The 24139-nt window shown below is 42.4% G+C and overlaps 1 protein-coding gene across 1 annotated transcript in view; it reads left to right on the top strand.

The window, feature by feature from the left end:
- Yy1 (YY1 transcription factor) overlaps positions 1-23579 on the top strand; it is a 33650-nt gene extending 10071 nt beyond the window's left edge. Inside the window, exons 2-5 of the mRNA XM_026415110.2 lie at positions 8036-8198; positions 16837-16897; positions 18565-18723; positions 19515-23579. Of these exons, the coding sequence (XP_026270895.2) occupies positions 8036-8198; positions 16837-16897; positions 18565-18723; positions 19515-19697 (566 nt within the window). The 3' untranslated portion in view covers positions 19698-23579. The remainder of the gene's footprint in view (positions 1-8035; positions 8199-16836; positions 16898-18564; positions 18724-19514) is intronic.
- Positions 23580-24139: the final 560 nt, after the last annotated feature.

Here is a 24139-nt window from a genome sequence, read left to right as displayed (position 1 = left end):
AGTTGTGCTGCTATAAACATGGATATGCATATCTCACTATAGTTTGATGACTTTATACGGAGGAGTGGCATTGCTGGTTCATTTGTGGTTCCGTGTCTAGTCCTTTTTTTTTTTTTTTTTTTTTTTTTGGCGGTGGCAGGTGGGCAGGGATGGGACACAGACAGACCAGGGATTGAACTCAACTACTGAGCCACATTCCCCAGCCATTTTCTTGTATTTTATTTAGAGACAGGGTTTCACTGATTTGCTTAGCACCTCACTATTGCTGAGGCTGGTTTTGAACTCATGATGCTCCTGCATTAGCCTCCAAAGCCCCTGGGATTACAGGTGTGGGCTACTGGGCCTGGCCCATGCCTAGTCTTTGAGGAACCTCCATACTGATTTCCATAATGGTTATACTAACTCCATCAACAGTGTAATTTCTTTACATCTTCTACTGCACCCCTTTGAATTGGTGACTTACATTCTCGGTGTTTTTTGAATAGGAATTCTGAGATTTGTGCTTAATTTGTATTGCACAGTTGTGTTTTGGTAAGAACACTCAAACTTAAGTTGCATTGGTTCTACAAACCCATTGCAATGAAACTTCTGATAAAAGTTGGCCCTGTCTACAGCAGGTTGAAATATTTTGCCTCCTGAGAATTCATTATTACCCCATTATGAGTTGGTAGAATTGATAGTTTGACATTTAGAGTGAATCAGCCAACACTTTGTACAAATCTTTCAGTAGTGATTATGAAATGAAAAGAATGTGATAAGAGCAAGGACTGAGAGTGAAAATCTTTATTGAATTTTTTTAAATCCATGTTATATGAGTAAATTTTATTTATTTATTTATTTATTTTTGTTGCTGGGGATCCAGCCCAGGCCCTTGAGTATGCTAAGCAAGTAACTGCTTTACCCTAGCCCGATTTTAATGACCAGTTTTTTCATTAATTCCTTTTAGCTTTATATATATATATAGCATTAGGATATATTTTAATAGTTTTTGAAGATAGAGAAAATTATGTATTTATGTTCTATAATTAATAAAAATATTAGTTTCTCTAATATGAGTGCATCATAGATATTTAGTGAAAACTTCTTGAAGATTTTTCTCTTGCAAAAATTGTTTAGAGTGGCCATATGACAACAAACATTGACATTATTATTTGATGTACTCGTTTAATGTACATACAGTTATTGGAAATTGTTCATTGTACCCCCCTACGCCCTACAATAAAAGGTAGCATCTTGTCTGTTTGGTTTTGTGCCAGCAGTTGGAACCAGGGGTGCCTAACTACTGACCCACATTTCTGGCCTTTTTTATTTTTTGAGACACTCTCACTAAGTTACTAGGGCTGGCTTTGAACTTGGACTCTTCTTGTCTTAGCCTCCCTGGAGCCGCTGGGATTACAGGTGCCTACTACCGTGCTTAGCGCATCTTGTCACTTCTATTTTGTTGCTGAGTAGTTAATGGCCTCTTCTGTGTACCGGTCTTCAGGGAGTTTTCCAAATTAACTCCTGTGTAGAATTCACTGTTAAGGAATAAGTCAAATGTAACAGTAGTATGAAACTTAAATATATGTTGGAATGACTAAACACAGTAATTACAGCATTAATTTCGAACTTATATCAACAAAAAAATTTAGTAGGCAAGAATAACTCTCTCATCAGTGTTATTTAGAAGTTTAGTTGTGTTGGGACGGGGTTGTGGCTCAGTGGTAGAGCACTTGCCTAGCATGCGTGAGGCACTGGGTTCAATTCCCCACAACCACATAAAAAATAAAATAAAATAAAGGTATTGTGTCCATCTATACCTAAAAAAAAAAAAAAGAAGTTGTGTGGTGATGATCAAAAGCAAAGTAAACCATGAAGCCAGGTATAGTGTAATCCCAGTGATTCAGGAGGATCACAAGGTCAAAGCCTCGTCAATTTAGTGAGGCCCTAAGCAACTAGGCGGGACCCTGTCTCAAAATAAAAAGGGCTGGGGATGTGGCTCAGGGGTTAAGTACCCTTGGATTCAACCCCCAGTACCAAAAAAAAGCAAATTATGCGGTCCTTCTTGGTGTGCCTGGAAAACCTCCAATTGGCATATCACTGCGTGATAGTTTCAGTTGTCTCCCCCTCTCTGAGGATATCCTTCAGTATTTTGCAAAGTCTTCCTTATTCTTTCAGTATTGGAATTGCCCAGGTTGTTGTTCTGAGCCCTGGCTCTAAATTCTCTTTCATTGGATGTTCTGTATTTTGGGGGCTTTAAATGCATTCTGATATGCCAGTGGTTCCCGTATTATTCTCTCCAACCTGGATTTACCCCCATCCCAAATTGCAGATCCAGTGCCTCCTGTAAGGCTGTTCATGGGAAGTTGCACAGGTACCCGGAACCAGAGAGGAACTTAAGTTCAACTCTTCCCCACTGTTCTCCATCTCAGCAAATGATACAACCATTCTCTAGAATCAAGCAAGATACTATTGTCACGCCCATCTGATTTATTACCTAGCTATGTTTAGTAAGTAAGTCTTTAACCTGTTTTAAAGGCATGCTGAACATGTGTAAGATCCCATTGTTCAGTAATTTCACTGTCAGAAATTGTGCCTGATTTCAAACAGAAAAATTACCACTATAGCTTATTTACTTAATCTAAAGTAAAATTAAGTATCAGCAAACTTTTTCCTGAAGGGCTAGATCGTAATATTTTAGATTTTGTGGGTTATATGTTCTTGATTGCAGCTAATCAGATCTGTGGGCCCTGTGTAAAGAAAGCAGACAAAGACAATGTATAAACAAATGAGCAGGGTTGTTCCAATAAAAATAGATGACAGGGCTGGGGATATAGCCCAGTGGTAGAGTGCTTACTTGCCTGCATGCATGAGACCCTAGGTTCTATCCCTGGCAGTGACCAAAAAGGGGAAAATAAAGAGAGGTGGATGGCAAATTTGCACATCCAGGCTCATATAACAGCATTTTCCAGAATGCCTAGCTGGTAGAAACGGCCCAAATGTACCTCAACAGGTGAATGGGTAAACAAAATATGGTAAGTACACTCAGTACTATTATTCAGCCATGGAAAAGAATGTCATTTTGATACTTGCTACAACAGGATAGACCTTGAAAACATGGACTTAGTGAAATAGGGCATGGTACACATCTATAATCCCAGCAAGTATACACACTGAGGCAGGATTATAAAAAATTGAGGCTAGCCTGGGCAATTTAGTAAGATCCTGTCTCAAATCCAAAAAGCAGGGTGTGTGCCCTGGGTTTGATTCTCAGGTTCCCCTAAGTAAGTAAGTAAGTAAATAAACTAGATAAGTAGAATCATACATTATCTTCCTATTTAAGGTGTCTAGAATAAGCAAATCTATACAGACAAAAAGTAGACTAGAGGTTGGGGGCAGGCTGGAGGGAAAGGGGAGTTACTGCTTAATAGGTTCAGTTTTGTATGATGATGAAAAGATTTTAGGATGTGTGTATATAGAAGGTATGAGAATGCAGCATTGTGAATGTGCGTAATGCCCCCAAATTATGTACTTAAAAGTGGTTAGAATGATGTGTTACATTCATGTGCCTCTTACCACACTTCCTTTCTTTGCTGCCTTCCCCCTTTCTTGTACCAAGGATCAAACCCAGGGATGCTTTATTTCTGAGCTAAATTGCTGAAGTTCTCAAAGCTAAATCTCTGGGGCTGGCCTCAAATGTACAAACCTCCTGCCTTAGCCTCCCCCTCTAAATCGCTGGGATTAGAGGTGTGCATCACTGCACCTGACCCACTTTTTTTTTTCTTTTCTTTTTTTTTTTTAGTTTTCAGTGGACACACATCTTTGTTTGTATGTGGTGCTGAGGATCGAACTCGGGCCCCACGCATGCTACCGCTTGAGCCACATCCCCAGCCCCTGGCCCACTTTTAAGAAAATAGGGAACTATAGGAAATGGAGGGGAGGCGACTGGCTGGCAGGAGTTGGCCCATTTACTGTACTTGTCAGCCTCTGTGCTTTAGGCATATTTCATTAAATTTTTGTGTTCTAATTTTTATCTTGCTGTATTGCAGTTCAGGGGATTGAACCCTGATTTTTCTTATGCCAGGCAACTAAACTGCTCTGCAACTGAGCCAGCATTTGTGTCTGGTGTATGTGTGTACGTGCGTGCGAACATGCTGGGAATTAAACCCGGGGTACTTTACCACTGAGCTACACCCTCAGCCCTTTTTACTTTTCGAAACAGGGACTCACTGTTAGTGATCCTCCTGCCTCAGTCTTCCGAGTTGCTGGGATTACAGGTGTGCACCAGGCTTTTGCCCTAAATCTTATTTATCTTGGTGATTGTTCTCTAGGGTTTTGATACTTTTTTTTAATATTATTTGTTTGTTTATTTATTTAATGTGATGCTGAGGATCAAACTCCATGCCTCACACATGCTAGACTAGTCCTCTACAGTGAGCTACAACCCCAGCTTCTGCGGTTATGGTACGAACTGAGCCTCTCAAGAAGTGTTTCTTTGTTTGACTTCGCTTGCCAGAGCGTAAACTACATAAGGGCAGAGACTTTGTCTTGTTTCTGACCTCTGTTCCCAGGGCCTAGAATAATACTATTTTGATAATACTGTGCACCAAGGAAGCAGCTTTCAGTTAATGTGTTGAACTGATGATAGTATTAATCAAGCACTTTGTTTCTATTTTAGCACACTTGAGTCATGCTCTCTGCAGTGCCCCCTCCCCCAAATTTCATAATTTGAAATCTTAATCCTTTATGTGATGGGTTAGGAAATGAGGCCTTGGGGAGGTGATTTGGCCTGGGAGCAGAGCCCTAGGAAATGGATTTAGTGCCCTTATTAAAAAACAACAACAACAAAAACTCCAGAGAGCTTGCAGACCTTCTCTCTGCTTGGTGAGGATGCAGTGTGAAGAGTGAAGCCATGTTGGCACCCTGGTCTTAATCCAGCCTCCATGCTGTGGGAAGCAAATGTCATAGAAGCCACCCAGTCTGTTGTGGGTTTTTTGTTTTGTTCTCTTTTCTTTTTGGTATTGAAGATTGAAACCAAGGGTGCTTTACCACTGAGCCATATCCCCTGCCCTTTTTATGCTTCTGATGCTGGCTTTGAACTCATGATCCTCCTGCGTGGTTGAGATTACAGACGTGTGCCACTATGTCCAGTTGTTGTTTTTGTTGGTGGTGGAGGTGCTTGTGTGTGTGGGGGGGTGGCAGCTAGAATGGGCTCAAACATCTCGTTCATGCTAGCTGCTGAGACTCAAATCTTTTTTTTTTTGGTAGTTGTGGTACTAGGTAGGGATTGAACCCAGGTGTGCTCTACCACTGAGCTACATCCCTATCCCTTTTTAAAATTTTGACACAGGTTCAAACTTGCTGTAACTGGCCTCCAACATGCAATTCTTCTGCCTCAGTCTCTTTAGCCGCTGGGGTTACAGGTGTGTGCCATCACACGTCGGGTCTTATAGCAGAAATGTAAAATATGAATAAAGTAGATTCCCTGCCCATGACTGTGTTTCTGTATCACTCGAAAGTTGGGATGTGCCTAAGTTAGAGATATTAGGGTGAAAGGGTATATAAGTAAGGCCAGGCAGGCTTGAGAACGAGGATGAAATGGTTGAATCTGGTTACAGAGTTTGTGCTTTGTAACTGATGATCACTAACCACATTTCCTGTTCCCTGACACCTACCACCATCACTGCCAGGGATTGAGCCCAGGGCCTTGTGCACGCTAGGCAAGCTAGCTTTCCCACTGAGCTACATGCTGAGCCCTGTTTATTTTGACACAGCTAATTTGCCCAGGTTGGCCTCAAATTCTTAACCTTCCTTCTTCAGCCTCCTCTCAGTATCTGGGATTACAGGTGTGTATCCACACCCCACTTCCTGCCCCCACCCCCCCACCCCCACCCCCGTCATACTGGCCAGGTACTGGGGATTGAACCCAAAGCGTTTCACCACTGAGCTACATGCACTTTGTAGCGGTTGAATGACCCTCCTCCCCAGTTCCATGATTTGAAATCCTAACCCTTTATGTGGTGGGTTAGGGGGTGGGGGCTTGGGGAGGTTATTTGGCCCTAGGGAATGGGATTAGTGCCCTTATAAAGACTCTGGAGGGGCTGGGGTTGTTGTGGCTTAGTGGTAGAGCACTTGCCTGGTATGTGTGAGACACAGGGTTTGATTCTCAGCATCTCATATAAATAAAGATCCATTGACAACTAAAAAAATAAAAACTCCAGAGAGCTGACAAGCCCTTCCTGTCCTTTCAATACATTCGGCTATTCTTTCCTTAGGCCCCTTCATCCATCCACTGATCTGTACATCGAGGATAACCTTGAAGGATGTTATTCCTAGTGTTCTTTCTAGTTCCTAACAGGAAGTAGCATGATCTTCAATTTAGACCTGGTGAGTTCACACCTGCTATGAGGCAATTGATCCTGAACGCGTTGCTCACCCTCCTCGTTCCTCAGTTCTCTGTAAAATGAAGTTTGCCGATCTTTTATTCACCCACTTCATAGGGGGATGTGTAAGTGATTAAAATAGTCCTACATAAACATTCAAGAAAATGTAACCTGCTATTCTGTAATTTAAAGTTTAAATTTTTTTGTATTCTGTACTTTTTGTTGCTGGGTATTGAAGTTGATAGTGACCACTTGAATCAAACGAACCTCATTCTGTATTTGTGTTTTCTTTTATTCATTGCCTGTGCACTAACGTTAGTGAGCTGATATGGTTTTGGTAGTGACGTCAATCTTAAGGGTTGTGTTTGTTTTCTTGTTTGAGGGGTATTGTTTTTTTAACACTGGTGGTATAGTAATGTGAGGTAAGAGTTCACACTTTTGGAAGATCTTATATTCCTGATCTTTGTGAACACATTTTAATAGAAAAGCTGAAAATTTCAGCATTGATTATGGAGCCCCTACTTTCTGCTTTAAGCATGAAAGGTCCAATCTCACATGCTTTACCCATGCAATTTCTGCTTTAAGCATGAAAGTAGAAGAGGGGAGAAGAAGGTAATAGAAAACTGTGTTTGGACTTTGGGCTCTTCTGCTCTTAATTTAAGAGGCAGGGCCAATCCAAAAAAAAAAAATCAAAGCAGAATGGTATATGATCTGTCAGTATTATGAGGAAGTGATCTCGGATTTGGAAAAAAGAAGTGGGAATGTGAGGCTGGAGTGATAGAAATCAGTAAGCCTTAGAGATTTGGGTGAGGCTCTGAAAGGAGACTGGATTTTGAGAAGGGAAATGAGAGGTGTGGGGGCCTTGATTTATTGAATTCTCCCCCAGGTACTTGCAAATTAACCCGTGAGAAAAATGGGTGGAAAATAGAGAGCATGTGCAAGGGAGAAGTAGAAAACATGTTAAAATGGAACCAGCCAGTGCAGCACCCAGATAGCAAACAGAAGGGTTTGCCTCAAAGGCAAAAGTAAGATCAATTATGGGGTCAGCATTAATTTTTTAGCCTCGTGGATTTGAAATGATACAAGTAGAGCTGTCCTTCATTCTTTGAACACAATTTATTGAGGGCCAGCCTTTAAGTAAGGTTCTGGGGCCCTTAGGGTCAAAATGGACTAATTTTCCTGTCCTCCTCCAACTCACAGCTTAGTGGGAGAGACTGAGGAAAATCACATGGTTGTAATTACACTTAAACTCTAGAAATTGCATGGGTAAAGCCTGTGAGGTTGGATCCTTGGAGGAAGGATGAGGAGGCCGGAAGGGTAGATCAGAGGCTTGCTAACAGGTGAGAGGTTGGAAGTGAGATTTTATTTGCATGACCATGTTGGTAGTCAGCAGTGGATAAAAACAGATGTTTGAGAAGTGGGGTCACCCAGTCCAGTGCAGCAACAAAGATGCTGAAAGCAAGTCCTTCAGAGAGGCTAAACAGAGCTGGTGATCTTCAAGGAGAAACAGGAGTTCAAAAAACTGAGGACAAGGAATGAGCTGTAAAGAAATTGAGGTGATAGCTGTAATCTAAGAAGGTGAAGGTGCTAGTGAAAGCAATTTTTATACCTTTTAAATACTTTTAAAAATGTCTTTACTCAGCTAAGATAATCAATTTCATGATGTGTTGCAGATGAAAAAAAAGATATTGACCATGAGACAGTGGTTGAAGAACAGATCATTGGAGAGAACTCGCCTCCTGATTATTCAGAGTATATGACAGGAAAGAAACTCCCTCCTGGAGGAATCCCTGGCATTGACCTCTCAGATCCAAAACAGCTGGCAGAATTTGCTAGGTAAGTTAGAGAACTTTACTTTCCTTTTCATTATAGAAAGTGCTTTCTTGACATCTGTGGTTTTCTATGCCCAAGTCACAGTGGTGATTTATATTCTTTCTCTAGGGAAACTTCTGAAAATAAAAACAGTCAGTTTTATTTTTAATAGTAATTGAGTAGTAGAAAGTAGTAATAGTAAGATGAGGCAAATGCTCTTTAATTCCGTAACTGGCCTTGCTTGGATGTAGATATAATTGCACGTAGTTTGTTTTGAGGGGCCTGTTCAGACTTAGCCTCCTGACCTCTTTGTATGCATTTTAAGTTTGAGTGTGTTGCAGAAGAATCATTGCAGAAGACCCGGGTCTTTACTAGATCTGTTCAGTGGACCCTGGGAATGGCTTTCATCAGTTCCTGTTGCAGCACGTGGCATCAGTTAAGCTTTCCCTGTTTTGCTAATTGGAGCTGGCATGGCTGAAAGAGATGTCAGATATTTGTGGCCAGAACCCTGTGACTATTCAAGGTGAACAGTCAGGATCTGAAACCACTAGATGTGGCCTTGTTTTACTGTTTGGTAGGTTTTATAAGGATATGGAAAAACCCACAAAAAAATGTAAAATTTTAAGTAAAGCCAGGTACAGTGTGCACACCTGTAAACCCAGTCATTCAGGCAGGAGGATACCAAGTACCAGGCCAGCCTTGGCAAATAAAAAATAAAAAGGGCTGGGGGTGTAGCTCAGTGGTAGAGTGCCCCTGGGTTCAGTTCCAGTAATGGGGGCGGGGGATTAAATAGAATGAAATTAATAAACTGGCACAGAAGGCCTGATCCCTTTCCCTGAGCTTGAATGGAGACTGGAACAACCCCAGAAATATACACAAGGGTTGGGATCAGGAAGGAAGACACATCTCTGGTCCTGTACCCTCTGTGACCAGAGAACTTGTCTCTTGAGAGCAGAGCAGCAAGGGGAGACCAGGGCAACCCAGTTTCCCCTCCTCACCTCCCTTACTCTTCTGACCCTTCTGAGAACTGGTTGGGCAACTCAACTCAGACCACCTGAACCTGTTTTCCTGCTTGTCAAATCTTTTTGTTTTCATAAAGGGGTTCTTGTCCCTTTCTCTCCAGTTAAACTGTAGCTATAGGAAATATACGCATTTAGTTTATTTCTCATTTATCATGGCTTACCCCAGTTAAGGCTCTATGCTTTTGTTAATGACATTGAATCCCAACTTTTATTGCCATTCATATTTCAGATAGTTATGAATCAGATATTAACTGCTCTTCCCTCAGAAAAATTACAGATAAAAATTGAATCTGAAAAGTCAGCTTTTATGTGCTCAGAATCTGTGAGGATACTTGAACAGAGGAATCAGTGAAGTGTTGTGGATGGGGCAGCATTTGATTTGAGCTTTGAACAGTTTTAATGGTGGAGCCTGTATGCTAGAACAATGTGACACAGTAGAAAGGTACACAGAAAAGGGTGTAGTCTTGCCTGGGAATTAGGACACTTGAGGGAAATGACTGGAAAAACCCACCAAAATGTAAAATTGAAATCAGGTCATTAAGGTCCATGAATACTGGACCAAGATCTGTGGATTTTTTTTAGTGTACATTGGGCAGCTGCTAAAGGTTTTGAAAGTAGTGATCTGGGTGATGGAGCTAATGAGAACATCACTTTGTAGCTGTGTCTAGGCTGAATTGGTGCTGGTGTCCCCAGGACATGGGGGATGGTGCTTGAGCAGGAGCAAATGAAGGCCTGAGCTAGAATGTGGTCAACAGTGAAAGAAATCACAGAATTAGGGCCAGATCATCTGTATATGGGATAGACGGGAGGGACAAAAAAGAAAAAAATCAAATGGGGCTGGGGATGTGGCTCAAGCGGTAGCGCGCTCGAGCAGGGCGCTGGGTTCTATCCTCAGCACCATGTAAAAATAAAATAAAGATGTTGTGCTCCCCGAAAACTAAAAAATAAATATTTTTTTAAAAATTGATGTTAAATGTTCACTTCTTGAATGATGGGGGAGATTGGGGAAAGTTTCTGATTTGGAGTTCAGATGCAGGCATTGTTTGGTTTTAGATGCTAATAAAACATTCTGGGTTGTTTTAGTATTTTTCAAAAATTACTGTTGTTCTTGTTTGGCTGTGTGCAGTGCAGTACTAGGGAAGAACCCAGGGCTCCCTGTATTCTAAATAGGTGCTCTGCCACCAAGCTACACCTCAGCCCTTGGGAGGAGTTGGGAAGGAAGTAAGGACTGGGGTCCTTTATGAGGGATGGCTAGAAATGTGAAAGTGGTTAAATAGCTTTGGGGGAAAAAAGACCCAGCTGCAAAGTCTCAGTGAAAGAAGCTGTGAGAGTAGAAGGATCAGTTGGTCAAGTGCAGTGAGGAAGGAACATAAACCTTTCCATGAAACAGGAAAGGATTTTGGTGGTGTGCTGAAGGCTTTCGACAGCTAGGGAACAAAATGTGGCGTGGTGAGCACCACAAGTATTTAGGGTTTGGTGACCCATATCATTGTTCACCTGTCCCAGGAGGATTGGGGCAGCCAAGAGGATGGCTTGCCAGCCCTGTTCCCACAGTCCTCAGAACAGAAAAGCCAGGACGCATGCTGCTGTTCGAAGGCAGCCTGGTCTTTCTGCCCCAGGACTATCTTCAAACATCCTCTGTAGAAAGGGAACTGGGAAGTAGTACCAGGTAGTCATCCACTCATGAAATTTCAAAACACTTAAAGAACCTGAAAACTTCCAGGGAAAAAAGACCATCTACAAAAGACCAGTAGACTGAAGGATGAATAGAAGACTGGAAAGCCGTGTTTGAGAGGAACAATGACTATAAACATGAAAGGGTGTTTGGTTTGGTGCTGGTGATCACACTGAGGGCCTCATGTGTACTGCAGAAGTGCTCTGCCCTGACTGCACTCCCAGCCTATAAACAGACCTCTTTGGGTTTTTTTGCTTTTTTTGTTTGTCGGTTGGTTAGTTGGTTGGTTTTTTTAATGTGATGGTGAGGACTGAACCCAGTGCCCCACACATGCTAGGCCAGCGCTCTACCGATAAGCCATAATCCCAGCCCTGTCTCTTTGAGATAGGATCTTACTCTAGTTCCCAGATGGGCCTCAGACTTGCTGTATGCTACTTGGTCCCAGTCCCCGTGGAGGAGTGTGGGTCTGCTTCCTGCCTCAGCTTCTCAAAAATAGTTGGAATTACAGATGTGCGCCACTATGCCCAGCTAACCAGAATTCTCAATCCAGCGAAGCTACTAGTCAAATACAAAGACAGTGTTAGTGACCTAAGGAATTACAGTCCTGAGAAGGCCATTGAGGGTGCAGCGGAGCCAATGAGTATGTGCATGAGAAGGAAGATGGGGTGAGAGATCTTCAAGGACAGCAGTGCAGAGGCTGGGAAACATGGTCCCTTAAAGTGGAGTAGGAAGTTTTCTGCCAGAAAGTTTCCTGGGGGGTTGGGATAACTCTGTGGTAGAGCTCTTGTCTAGCATGCGTACCCAAGCATCTTCTCAGTGATCTGAAAGTCACTTTTGGTGTGGGAAAGAATCTTCTAAAAAAGGAAACAGCAATCAGAAATTCCCTGGAAAGGGGTGAAGGATTACCAGCCTAAACCTAGGAATAATCTTGACATTATACTTAGAGAGAACTTCTTGGGCCTGACTGAAAGAAATTTTGTGTTTGTAGCTACTGTGTTGGACTTGTTGAGCCCAAAGTGTGAGCTGACACACCATAGGCAGCACTTGCACAATCATAAAGTGAAGGTAAATGATGTTGATCTTCTTTTATAATCAGTCAGTGAAAGATTCGTTTGTGTCTAGAGTATGATGACACTCTGCTGGTCCTGAGCATGTAAGAAGTAAAGGTGTGTAGGGTTTGGGTGCCAGGATGCATGAGGGGTGGCGGGTTCATCCCAGTTATATGTGGCATCTCCTGAAGGTCATCTTAACACATCTGCCTGATTGGACAGTGGTGATAAAGAAAATAGAGCCTGGGTGCTCTGTTTTGCCAAGTTTTTGCACTTTGAGAATCTGTGTGAGTTTAATAGGGTTTTCTGGAGGCCCCATAATTGGTGATTGGCACTCAGAAAGTTAAAGATACAGAGGTCCCAAGTTTGTCATGAACAGGGGGCCAGACCACATCTTCACTGATCCACATAATTGGTTCTTCTGGCCACCTTTCCTCATCCCCTCTGCTCATTACTCCAAGCCATGTTGAAGGGCTATAGTGTTAGTTTATAGCAGAGTATTGGATGCTTTCCCCTCTATTCTGTGACTTGGGGTGGTGGGATACTGCACTGGACTTGAAACTGACCAAAGAATGTTTCAGGCTCCTGCCGTGCTCCACCCAGATTACCTATTGGTTAATGCTGTGAGAGGACAGATGGAAGGAATGATGACTTTCATTTGAAAGTCCTGGCCTTGGTGAGGTGGGACCATGGGGAACTTTATTCTGCCCTGAAATGTCCCTTTAATAAAATACTTGAAAAGTAGTCAGTGAGTTGGGCCTGGTAAGTTCTGTTTCCTGATTAAATCCAGTCTCTGTATTTTATTAACTAAAGTTAGCCTTTACAAACCCCTGTTCTTGTCAGGCATGGTGGAGCACATTTGTAATCCCAGCTGCTCGGGAAACGAGGCAGGAGGATCACAAGTTTGAGACCAGCCTGGGCAACTTAGTGAGACCCTGAATTAGAGTTTTAAAAAGACTGGGTGTATAGCTTCAGTGTGGTAGAATGTAGGTAAAGCCCTGGGTTCAATCCCCAGTCCTGAGCCGGGGGGGGGGGGGTGAGGGGTGAGGGGACAACTCCAGTTTAGAAAGATGACCATAAAGGCAATCCCAAGGTAGTGATGTTTTTATCACTGTCTACCCTGAGACTTTCACAGGGCTAGGTAAAGTGTGATAATAGAGATGGAAATGACTTTAAAAGTCCTCGCTGTTACATGACTATATAATGTCTGCTGAAGAAACGACTCATTGCACAAAGAAAGGAGGTGAATCGCACTTGCAGAGCTTAGCTGTGTTACCCAGGAACATGTCCTCCCAGCATGGGTCTGAATAGAAGCTGCTGGTCTAGCAATTAACTAAGCTTGTTTTGCAGGCTGATTTTCATTAGAGAATCTCTGCTTCTGGGATATTCATGAATTTGAGTTAGTCGAGAGTTTTGGTTTACACAATTCTCTGCTGACATTGTGTCAGGATGTTCTTGCAAGCTTGAGTTTGGAGCCCATTCTTCACAATGTTCCTTCCACAAATGTCAGAATGAGATGTTTATATGTCCAGCAGTTGGGTCACAGGGAGAGTATTCTCCATTTTTATTGGAACAAAAGAATCTCTACGGAGGGGTGCTTTTCTGCTTGTGCTATTCTTTCTTCAGTCCCCTTCGTCTGAAAAGGTGGTTTGGAACACCAGAACCTTCTGTATTGTTTAGCACAAGTGCTATAATATTTTTAAGAATAGACTTGTTATTAGATATCTGAGCATGGTGGTACACATTTGTAATCCCAGCTACTTGGGAGGCTGAGGCAGAAGGATTGCAAAGTTGGAGGTGAGCCTCCTTAATTTAAAGGAGACCCTATCTCAAAAAAGGGTTGGGGATGTAGCTCAGTGGTAGAGCTCTGGGATCAATCCCCAGAATGCCAGCAGGGGAACAGGGATGATGAACTCATTTTTAAAATAGTCCTGTATAACACTTAGCCATTGGTAATAATGACTGTCATTTCCAAGTGTTTAACATGTGTCATCTTTTAATCTTGCAGCCCTATAAAGTAGGGAGCATTGTGCCTGTTTACAGAATAAGAAACCGAGGTGGAGAAGTTGTAGTTTTTGCTCAAGGTCATGCAGCTAGTAGGAGTCAGCTCCAAGTCACACATCCCATCCCGTCTCGTTTGAAACGCCTGTGCTGTTGTCCTCATTGTTTCTGGGTTCTTCAAGCCTCACAGTCAGTGAATGAACACTGAAGTCTAGTCGCTTGTGAATATTTTGGGAGGGCCAAATAGAATTCTGAGTGGTAGTGTATATGATTTTAGTCTTAAAAACATTTTCAATCCAAGTGTACTTTGCGTGGGGGGGTGGGAGAATGACCACTCTGTAGAGAGTGAAGGGTGATGTGTCAAGGAACTTCAGAGTGGCTGCTAATCTTCCATTGACCTCTTGAGTTCATGGATGTTTGTCCAAATTTTAAATTCTCATCCTAAAAATAGACTTCTGAATACTAGAACACATTTTTTAAAATGACTTTTTACACTTACCAAAAAAACCAAGAGTTGGGCACATGGAACTATTCTCTCTTGTGCAGATTTGAAATTTTCTATAATATAATGTCTTAAAAATTAAGTTTATAGCGACGAATCTCAGAAAATATATGAAGAGGACCTTCCTTATGCCAGGTTTATTTAGATATAATTTACTTACAGAAAAAATCCAACATCTTGGGTATGTACCATTCTGGGAATTTGGACAATTGTAGTCGAGTCACAGTTTACACACAGAGCATTTTGGTGGAGTCATCAAAGAATAAGCATTCTTAATTAGATTGGAACTTGAGTCTTAGTGTACTTAGAAGAGTTACTAGTACTTAAGGAAAGTAGAAACCTTGCATGAATCAATGTTGTTTTTCACACTGATCTAGCCTCCAGGTGGCGCCCTGATACCAAAGCTCTTGCCCTCCCTGGTATGTAAATTCAGACAAAACACCCAGGATATACTGGTATTTAAGACAACAAAGACTAGTTCAGAGCTCAATAGGCAACTGGCACTTAAGAAATGCCTACTAGCTGATGTGATAATCCATTTACAAGAAATAAAAGAGTGTCTGCAGGTTTTGGATGGAAAGAATACCACTCAGAAAATGTTCTCAGTTTAAAGTAGAAATACATGTACAGTCTTGAACAGACTACACGGACATAAGTGAAAGCTACCAGACACATTGTTCCTCTTAGACTTCTAGGATATGGGATTTTAGTCAAAGACATAAGTTCAGATTTTATGACATAATAAGGACACTTTTCCCAAATCCAGGGTGAACAAGAACAATATTGTTAGGATTTTTGTTAACTGAAAGATAACAGAAATAATCCTTTATAACAAAAGGGTGGTGATAAATTAACTTTTAGTTTTAAGGAACCATTGGCTTAGTCGTTTGTTTATTAAGCATGAGCCCTTATGGAGAGGTATGTGATGGCAGAAATGAGAACAAAAAGAAAATCTGTTTCAGAGATTGAAATCTTTTTTTAAAAAAATATTTTTTAGTTGTAGATGGACACAATATCTATTTATTTTTATGTGGTGCTGAGGATTGAACCTAGAGCCTCACACGTACTAGGCAAGTGCTCTACCTCTGAGCTACAACCCCAGCCCCTCTTTTTTTAGTTTTTCTAGGAATTCTTAATTTCTTACCCCAATCACACTCAGATATGTAGGGAGTATTCAGAGAGAAAGTTCTGGTAGCAGACCAAAGGTCAGTTCAGTGCAAGTAGCAGGTGGGTACGTTAAAATTGGAGCTAGCTGTCAGGATTTGCATGGGGTTCTGCCAGGCTGCCCACCTCACCAGGTATCTTGTCACAGATGGGAACTTCCAAGCCCCCAAACAAAAGCAGGGCCACAAGTCTCCATAGTTTAAAATAAAATTATCTCACCATTTTTAAAAACTGTAACTGCCCTTTTACTCTCACCACCAAAATTGATGATAGAAAGGAAACCATGTGAGAGTCTGTGGTTCTCACTAGACTGGCCCACTAGTCCCTCAAATAACAGTGCTGATGGTTTTCTGTGTTTCCTTTGAAAGCTATTTGATACTTCAGTATGTCAAAAGAATTTTGTTTAAAAGGACTATTTCATACACTTTGCAAAAATGATATATTTTTTTCCCACCATTTTTTTTGTACCAGGGATTGAACCCAGGGGCACTTAACTGCTGAGCTACCTCCCCAGCACTTTTTTATATTTTAGAGACAGGATCTTGCTGAGTTGCTTAGGGCCTCGGCCTCCCCAGTCGCTGCAATTATAGGCGTGCACCACCACGCCCAGCCCGAATTTTTAATTCGTGGGTTATAGTTATACACATTGATGGGATTTGTTGTTACATATTCACGTGCACACAACTTAGCAGTATATTTTAGCCAGTATCGCTCCCCAGCACATCCCCTCAAAAATTGATGTGTCATAAAGCTCGGTTATATCAGTGTAAAGTGGACCCATTTGTCTATGTGTTTTTAAGCAGCTGTATAGAGACACATATTTTTTAGACATTTCATGCCTGTTATTCCTTTTTCATAAGGTACCTTTGTCATCGAAGCAGCTGCTTTGAGTGCCTTGCCCAGCTCCCACTAGAAGATTGAGCTGTGGTCTTTGTATTTTTCTAGGGGGGCAGGAGAAAAGAGCAGGTATTTGAGTCACACAGATCACTGTGCTATGCTTAGCCAGCTTCCCAGCTCCGAGGCCACAGTGGCAGTGTGCAGCCTTCTGGGTGTCACCCCTTATCAAAGTCTTCAGCACTCATTGAAGCAGTCTTGTCCTCCTTCATGGGAACATGTTATAAGCTTAGTTTTGTTAGCTATAAGGAGACCATTTTAGGCACTATATGATTTATGCCAGTTGAGTGTACCCACTCCTACAAATCTGTCTCTCTCTCTTTCTCTCTCTCTCTCTTTTTTTTTTTTGGATAAGAATGAAGCCAAGAAAAATTAAAGAAGATGATGCTCCAAGAACAATAGCTTGCCCTCATAAAGTAAGTAATGCTAGGGGGAGGTTCACGGAACCGCTACTGAAGTCTTAGAGAGTTTGTAAGAAATTTGCACATTTATTTCCACTTTCATAATTGAGATAAAGGGAGGAACTATAATCTTTGGTTTTTAAATTCAAGAGACAAGAGTTTTGTTGTTTAGTAAAAGCCACCTAAATTTGTGATTTATTGTATTTTATTAAGTGGGCCACTGTAGGGAGCTGCGTTGATTGCTGTCTGTTAACTATACTGTGCCAGGGCTCCATTCCTTTGGGGTCATTAACAAGTCTTAAGGCATTGGGCTGTAACTCGCCCACCGCCCTTTATGAAATGTAGGCTCATGAATGAAATATGGAAATATTTGCTAAAAAACAAAGCCAAAGACTTCATAATTTCTTTCAGTTTTCTTATTTACCCTGTTAATCATGTTTCTAGAAGGGTACTTAATTGTTTTCAAATGTAGCCAGTCTTGCACATAAAGAGGATAACCCAGAAGGTACTTTGAGGTGTTAGTTGGGGGCTATTTTTCAAACTTGATTGGAAGTAAAACTTAACAGAAAAATGATACCACATAAGTGCAGATAAACAAAGGGGGAGAAATTATAAATGGAGTAAAGAATTTTAAAAAATCAATTGGAGAAGGATAAATTTAGTTTCATGGAATCGCCCTTATGAAAACTGCACACTCCCAAATTTTCATATTTTTAATTCTCTTATTAATGTAGTGATTTTGAAATATAAAATGAGTTCCATTGGGGCAAAAAATAAGCATTTGAAAACAGTTATGACTGAAGTGCCTGTCATCTCTAGCTTCTCTGTATACTTCTTTTCAATTAAATTTTTTAAAATTCCATTTTGTAAATGGAAACTGAACCTAGAGGTCAAGGTGAAAAGTCTGGCTTTCCCTCCCTTTTGCCTGTGAAGCTGTCTGGTGGTGCCCTGTGCTGTCCTTCTGTCATGCTGTCTCACCATTTCCCCATTCACTCCATCATGGGCAACAACTGCAGAAGAAATTGTTGAGGACATGCTTCTCGGGCGCCGCACATCCATCTGCCTCCCCCGCACTGGTATCGCTTTGCCTGCCTCTTCCTTTTCCCGGTGTCTCACAAAATAAATTTCTTCTGTAGTTGCCATTCCTTGGAGACCCTCTTGCTTCTTTCTCTGTCAAGAAGGGGAAAGAGGCAAAGAGAGAAGAGGGAACAGTAGGCGATGGAGAATGACAGCCCATTGTTGCAGCACAGAATATGGGGCCCACCAAAGGTAGTGGTGGACTACCGTCATTTTAACTCCGTTTATTTCTCAGTGCTTCTGTTACTGCATCGGGGGGTGTGGCGGGGTGAGGCGGCTGTGGCATAGCTGGAAGCCGGGGCGCTGGGTTCTATTCCCAGCTTGGCTACTACTAGTAGTGTGACCTTGGGCAAGTCTACTTCAAGACATCTCTAAGCCTCAGTTTCCTCATCTGTAAAACAGGGGTTTGCATTAAAAGTTAAGGCCTTTCTCAGTTGTCTGTTTTTTGTCTTAAATAATTTAATGTTCTATTGTAATGCTAAGTAAAGTTAAAATGGGGAGTGGGGAGGTTGCTTCATTCTAATAGATCAGTAAAGGTTGCTAAGTGGTTGAATCCTTCTCAGAGTTTACAGTGTGAACCACTAAGCTTCTTTCTCTGTTTCAAGGGCTGCACAAAGATGTTCAGGGATAATTCTGCTATGAGAAAACATCTGCACACCCACGGCCCCAGAGTCCACGTCTGTGCAGAATGTGGCAAAGCTTTCGTTGAGAGCTCAAAACTAAAACGACACCAACTGGTTCATACTGGAGAGAAGCCCTTCCAGGTAGAGCCAGCTCCCTCTCCCCTCTCTACTGCCTTGCTGTCTTGGGCGCCACAAGCTAGCCGGTGTGGCTGGCACAGGAGGTGCCAGCACAGAGTGAGGGTCTTCCTATCATTCCTCCTGAGTTGCATGCAATGCTCACTTCACTTCACCTCACCTTCTGGCCTCCCTACAGGATCTAGATGAGGCTGGATACAGGCGTGTTCCTGTCTGTGGAGCACTTTTTTTTTTTTGGTAGGAGAATACAGAATTAAGAGCTAAATTCTAGTGTGTTCATGATGGGGTGGAAATCATTAATTTTTGGTAGGTAATAGCATATTGAAATACAAATTGGCCAAGAATGTCTTACATTTTATTGTATGATACTAAGTAGAGGTGATATTGTATCTTGTCTTTAGAGGCTTACAAGTAAGTTAACAAACTAGTAACAAGGTGAATCTGACATGATTCTTTTTGACGGTTGACACCAGAAGACTTCTTACTCATTAATATTTTACTTTTAAGAATATTTATAGACGTATTAGGATCCTAGCCTGAGATCTGGACAGCTTGCCGCTTGACAGTGTTTCTGTCCAGTTGTACGCACTCAGTCCATGAGGGCAGCGCAAGTCTTCAGAGGGTGGCAACGTACATAGTTAGAAATCCCTACTGCTGATTCCAGACTGCATCTCCCAGGCAGGGAAGAGAGTGTTTGGTAAAACAGATGGGCTGAGGTCCACCCGAGCAGTGAGTGCTGGCTCGCGGGGTCTGGTCATGCGTGCCGAGTAGGCTGATGTCTGGTCTTTCCTCGACAGTGCACATTCGAAGGCTGTGGGAAACGCTTTTCACTGGACTTCAATTTGCGCACACATGTGCGAATCCATACCGGAGACAGGCCCTATGTGTGCCCCTTCGATGGTTGTAATAAGAAGTTTGCTCAGTCAACTAACCTGAAATCTCACATCTTAACACATGCTAAGGCCAAAAACAACCAGTGAAAAGAAGAAAAAGAAGACCCTTCTCGACTGCAGGAAGCATCTTCCAGGAGTGTGAATGGGAATAAATATGCCTCTCCTTTGTATATTATTTCTAGGAAGAATTTTAAAAATGAATCCTACACACCTAAGGGACATGTTTTGATAAAGTAGTAAAAATTAAAAAAAAACTTTAATAAGATGACATTGCTAAGATGCTCTATCTTGCTCTGTAATCTCGTTTCAAAAACACGGTGTTTTTGTAAAGTGTGGTCCCAGCAGGAGGACAATTCATGAACTTCGCATCAAAAGACAATTCTTTATACAACAGTGCTAAAAATGGGACTTCTTTTCACATTCTTATAAATATGAAGCTCACCTGTTGCTTACAATTTTTTTAATTTTGTATTTTCCAAGTGTGCATATTGTACACTTTTTGGGGATATGCTTAGTAATGCTATGTGTGATTTTTCTGGAGGTTGATAACTTTGCTTGCAGTAGATTTTCTTTAAAAGAATGGGCAGTTACATGCATACTTCAAAAGTATTTTCCTGTACAAAAAAAAAGTTATATAGGTTTGTTTGCTATCTTAATTTTGGTTGTATTCTTTGATGTTAACACATTTTGTATAATTGTATCGTATAGCTGTATTGAATCATGTAGTATCAAATATTAGATGTGATTTAATAGTGTTAATCAATTTAAACCCATTTTAGTCACTTTTTTTTTCCAAAAAAAAAAAAAATACTGCCAGATGCTGATGTTCAGTGTAATTTCTTTGCCTGTTCAGTTACAGAAAGTGGTGCTCAGTTGTAGAATGTATTGTACCTTTTAACACCTGATGTGTACATCCCGTGTAACAGAAAGGGCAACAATAAAATAGAAATCCTAAAGAAAGAATATGGCAGAAAAAAGATCTGTAAGCACAGTCTTATTTTCTTCTGTTGTCCAGAATACTTATAATTCTTGAGCCTCCCAGAAATTGGAAGCTAAATAAAGCAACTCAAGTTTCCTTTAATTTTGCACTCCATTACAGTGACTTGTGATGAAAGCGATGCATGGATATTTTAATACTCCCCTACACTTCCTGAGTTCTGAAAGAGTAGGCAACAGGCACCCCAAGTTAAGGAACTACCTCAGAGCACCTTAGACCAGGCCCATGGGGCTAGGATCGGATTTTGGCACTCCTGCGGTGAGGGTGGGAGTGAAACAGGTGTGCGCGGCCTGGCGCCTTCTGGAGGAAAGGCACCAGTTGGCAATAGGGCACATGGGGAAGACCAGGCTTTTCTTTCCACTGCTCAGCTTCAGAGGCAGCTCCAGTGGGCCCTCGGCTCGTCCAACAGAAAACATGGTTGTTGGGTATCTGGTTTGAGAGCCTTTGCTCCTCCGTCTTAGTGGAGGCCTTACAAAGTGCCAGCAATTGTGGCAAGAGAGTGCCGGTAGCTTGATTTCATGCTTCTAAGTGGACACTGAGTGCAGATTGGCAAGGTGATTAGATGATTAGAAAATTGTACTCAATGAGTACTTGACCTCATGTTGTGACCTCTTAAATGTATGACTATAATTTTTTAATTTTGCTTAGGGTCAGATATAGGACTCATTGAAAATATTTTATTTTATAAACTGCCACAATACAGCAAAATCCCATTTATTCAAATTGCAGTCATTCTGAGTCTTTCTGCTGAGTGCTTGACTCTGCAAGGTCACTGACAGACAAGCTAGTATGCTTACAGAGAAAACGGCCAGGACACCTTCTGGTCAGAGGTATAGTCCAGTTTCTTACAGCTTCTTTACCAGGGGGATTGGTGACCTAATGACAGTGACCCCCAAGGCTCTGTGGAATTTTGAAGTGCCTTCTGAAACCATAAGTGAAAAATTTAACTTCAGACACTTGTTTTTATTTGTCCAGAATCTGTTCTCCATTGAATATTTTGGTGGAACTGTGTTAATCAGAAGACCCCAGGCTTTGCTGTATCTGGCAGTCAGGAGAGACGGGAGCCCATGGTAGAGTCCCCTTCGCAGCTGAGCACCCCCTGTGAGCAAGTAATTCTTTCCAAGGCTGGACAGAGCCTTCTACTGGTGCCCATCCTTCCTGCAAGCGCCACACCTTCCTTCCCACCATCAGGTCCAGCAGTCCTGATGTGGCTGTACTGAGATGCTGCCCTAGTCAGTGGCCATCAGAGGAGTCTGGAGCCACATTGCCCTCACCCAGCATTATGCTGCACTTGAGCCTGGTCCTGGCACCATCCTCGGGATGCTTGCCCGAGGCCCCACAGCAGAATAGCCCTGTACCCTGGGAAAGCCTGAGCAGCAGCCCTGAGCCACGCTGTGGCCTTCGGGAGCCAGGCTCTTGTGTGCAAGGAGGTCCCTCTTCCTCTGTGCCTTCATCCCTTGGGGGATGCCCTTGATCGTCTCTTTTGTCCCGTTTTGTCTCCAAGTGAAACCGCCTTCACTCCCTGCCCCTTTCTCTGTTCTCGTGTCTTTTTCTCAGTCTGCAGAGTTAACTTCTACGAGGAGTGCAATTTGGAGTTCAAGACAATAACAAGCGGGTTCCTTGTTGACGTAGCACTGGATTAACAGCAGTAGTGTAGGTGACTGATGAGCGAGCAGCGTGTGGAATCGTTCTCACTGGCTCTAACCTAAGCCCGCTTTGCTTGTTCGAATTTATAATTTTGTTAAAGATGTAATTTACTAAAATTTGAAATGGTGTTCTAACAGTGATTCCATTGTCTCGAATTACTCTGATTTATAGTAATACTGATAGACATATTTTCTTACATCTGAGCAGAAATGAATGCATGTTTCTAGCACATGTAATATAAAAACTCCAGAGGATAAGTTTACACTTAACAAGATGTTGTTTTCTATTTTTGAATTTCTTATAATTTCCCTCTCTGGGAGTGGGGTTGCAGGGGGCATAATATTTGTATAAAGAACTGTCACCCCAGAGTGACATTTATTTTCCAAGGTGACGCCGAGCTCATGCTGTTGGCTTCGTGTGGTGTCGTGTGTGCTCCGCCTGGACTGAAGGCCTGAGGAGTTGAGGAAGATCAGGGTTTTTTTTCCTATTTGTTTTCATGTGCAAGTTCTCTTAAATGTCAGTTATTTCACTAGATTGGAGAAGGACCCTTTAAGAGGACCCTATACCATGCCTGCCCTTGTTCCTGAGCAAGAGCTCAAGAAATGCAGAGTGAGGGAGGTGCCTGGGTGGTGGCAAGTCCTCAGATTCTGCACAGGAGAGCTTGGCCCGCTGTGAATTGGAAACCTGCTAATTCCACCCACCAATTGATCACTTCCTTGCCTGGCTCTTTCACTTTTCTCAACACCTGACCAACAGCAAGGGCGGGGACCCTAAAGGTCAAAACAGTGGTTAGAACTGAAGTCGCTGGCCGGAGCCCTCCCTGGTACTGGGTTACCTTGGGCCTCTGGCCTTCAGGGTCACTGGTCTGACTTTCAGCCCTTTGTTGTGGGTCCATTTCGCCCCCACCCCCATGGCATTAGTGCTGCTGCAGCGTCTCTTCAGAGTTCATCCCAGCAGGACTGGCAGGGGCATTCCACCCAAACTTTCTTAACCCAAGAGGAGGGAGAAAAAGCCATAAGTCCAAGATGTGCTTGCTCATGGTGCTGGCCCTGAGTTTCACAGCCTGCTCTTTTGACTTCAGAGGACAGAAGGGCCTCCGTGCCTCCAGCACACTGTAGCCTCGTAGCAGCATCCAACTGAGTGACTGGCTAGATCTCAAGACACCCTAATTACTGACCTTGGCCCTTCTCACTGCTCAGGTTATATTCAGATGCCCTGGCTGCTTCAAGATGGTTCACTGCAGGCCCTTCAGACAAGTGGCATCAGGTTAGAGGGCAGATACATGTCTAAGAGGCTTCTTGGCATCTACCCTGGGCCTGGGTGGTCCACATAGTCCTGGGAAAAACTTAAAGCAAGACTGGATTGATGGGAGGGGTGGGTGGCAGACGTGTGAATGGGTGCCACCCAAACCCCTTATAAAAACAAAGGAAACCTGAAACTGAACATTGGCATTAGGCCACAAGCAAACCAACCCTCCCAGAAACTACTAAAAGGCATGAGCTGCCACATGGAGGGCTCAAGACACTCAGGCCCTTAGTATTGTTGAAAAGGAGCAATTGGCTGTGTGCTGTGTTGTCTGCAGCCTTTCTTGTCTGGGGCTGCTTGGTGTCTGCATATATCATGGAGGCAAGAAGGGCACCAGAACCAATCGGAGCAACCTCCTTCTCTACACGTCCGCAGCATTAGGCTTTGTTATCTGCAGATGGCAAGAAAAATTCTGTTGTATTCACTTTCTGCTAACTTCTGTAGGCCCTGGCTCAAGGACTTAGCATTGTGTCTCATGTTCATCTTTTTCTTGTGTTCTTTGCCATTTCTGGAATTGTCCTTGGTTTTTCCTTAGCTCATAGGTCATAGACGCAGAAATATTATAGTATTTAAGGCATCC

This window comes from Urocitellus parryii, chromosome 6 (assembly GCF_045843805.1).
Source record: "Urocitellus parryii isolate mUroPar1 chromosome 6, mUroPar1.hap1, whole genome shotgun sequence".
Classification (NCBI taxonomy): Eukaryota; Metazoa; Chordata; class Mammalia; order Rodentia; family Sciuridae; genus Urocitellus; species Urocitellus parryii.
The sequence above is the reverse complement of the archived record's forward strand: the minus strand, read 5'-3'. Positions and strand labels throughout refer to the sequence as shown.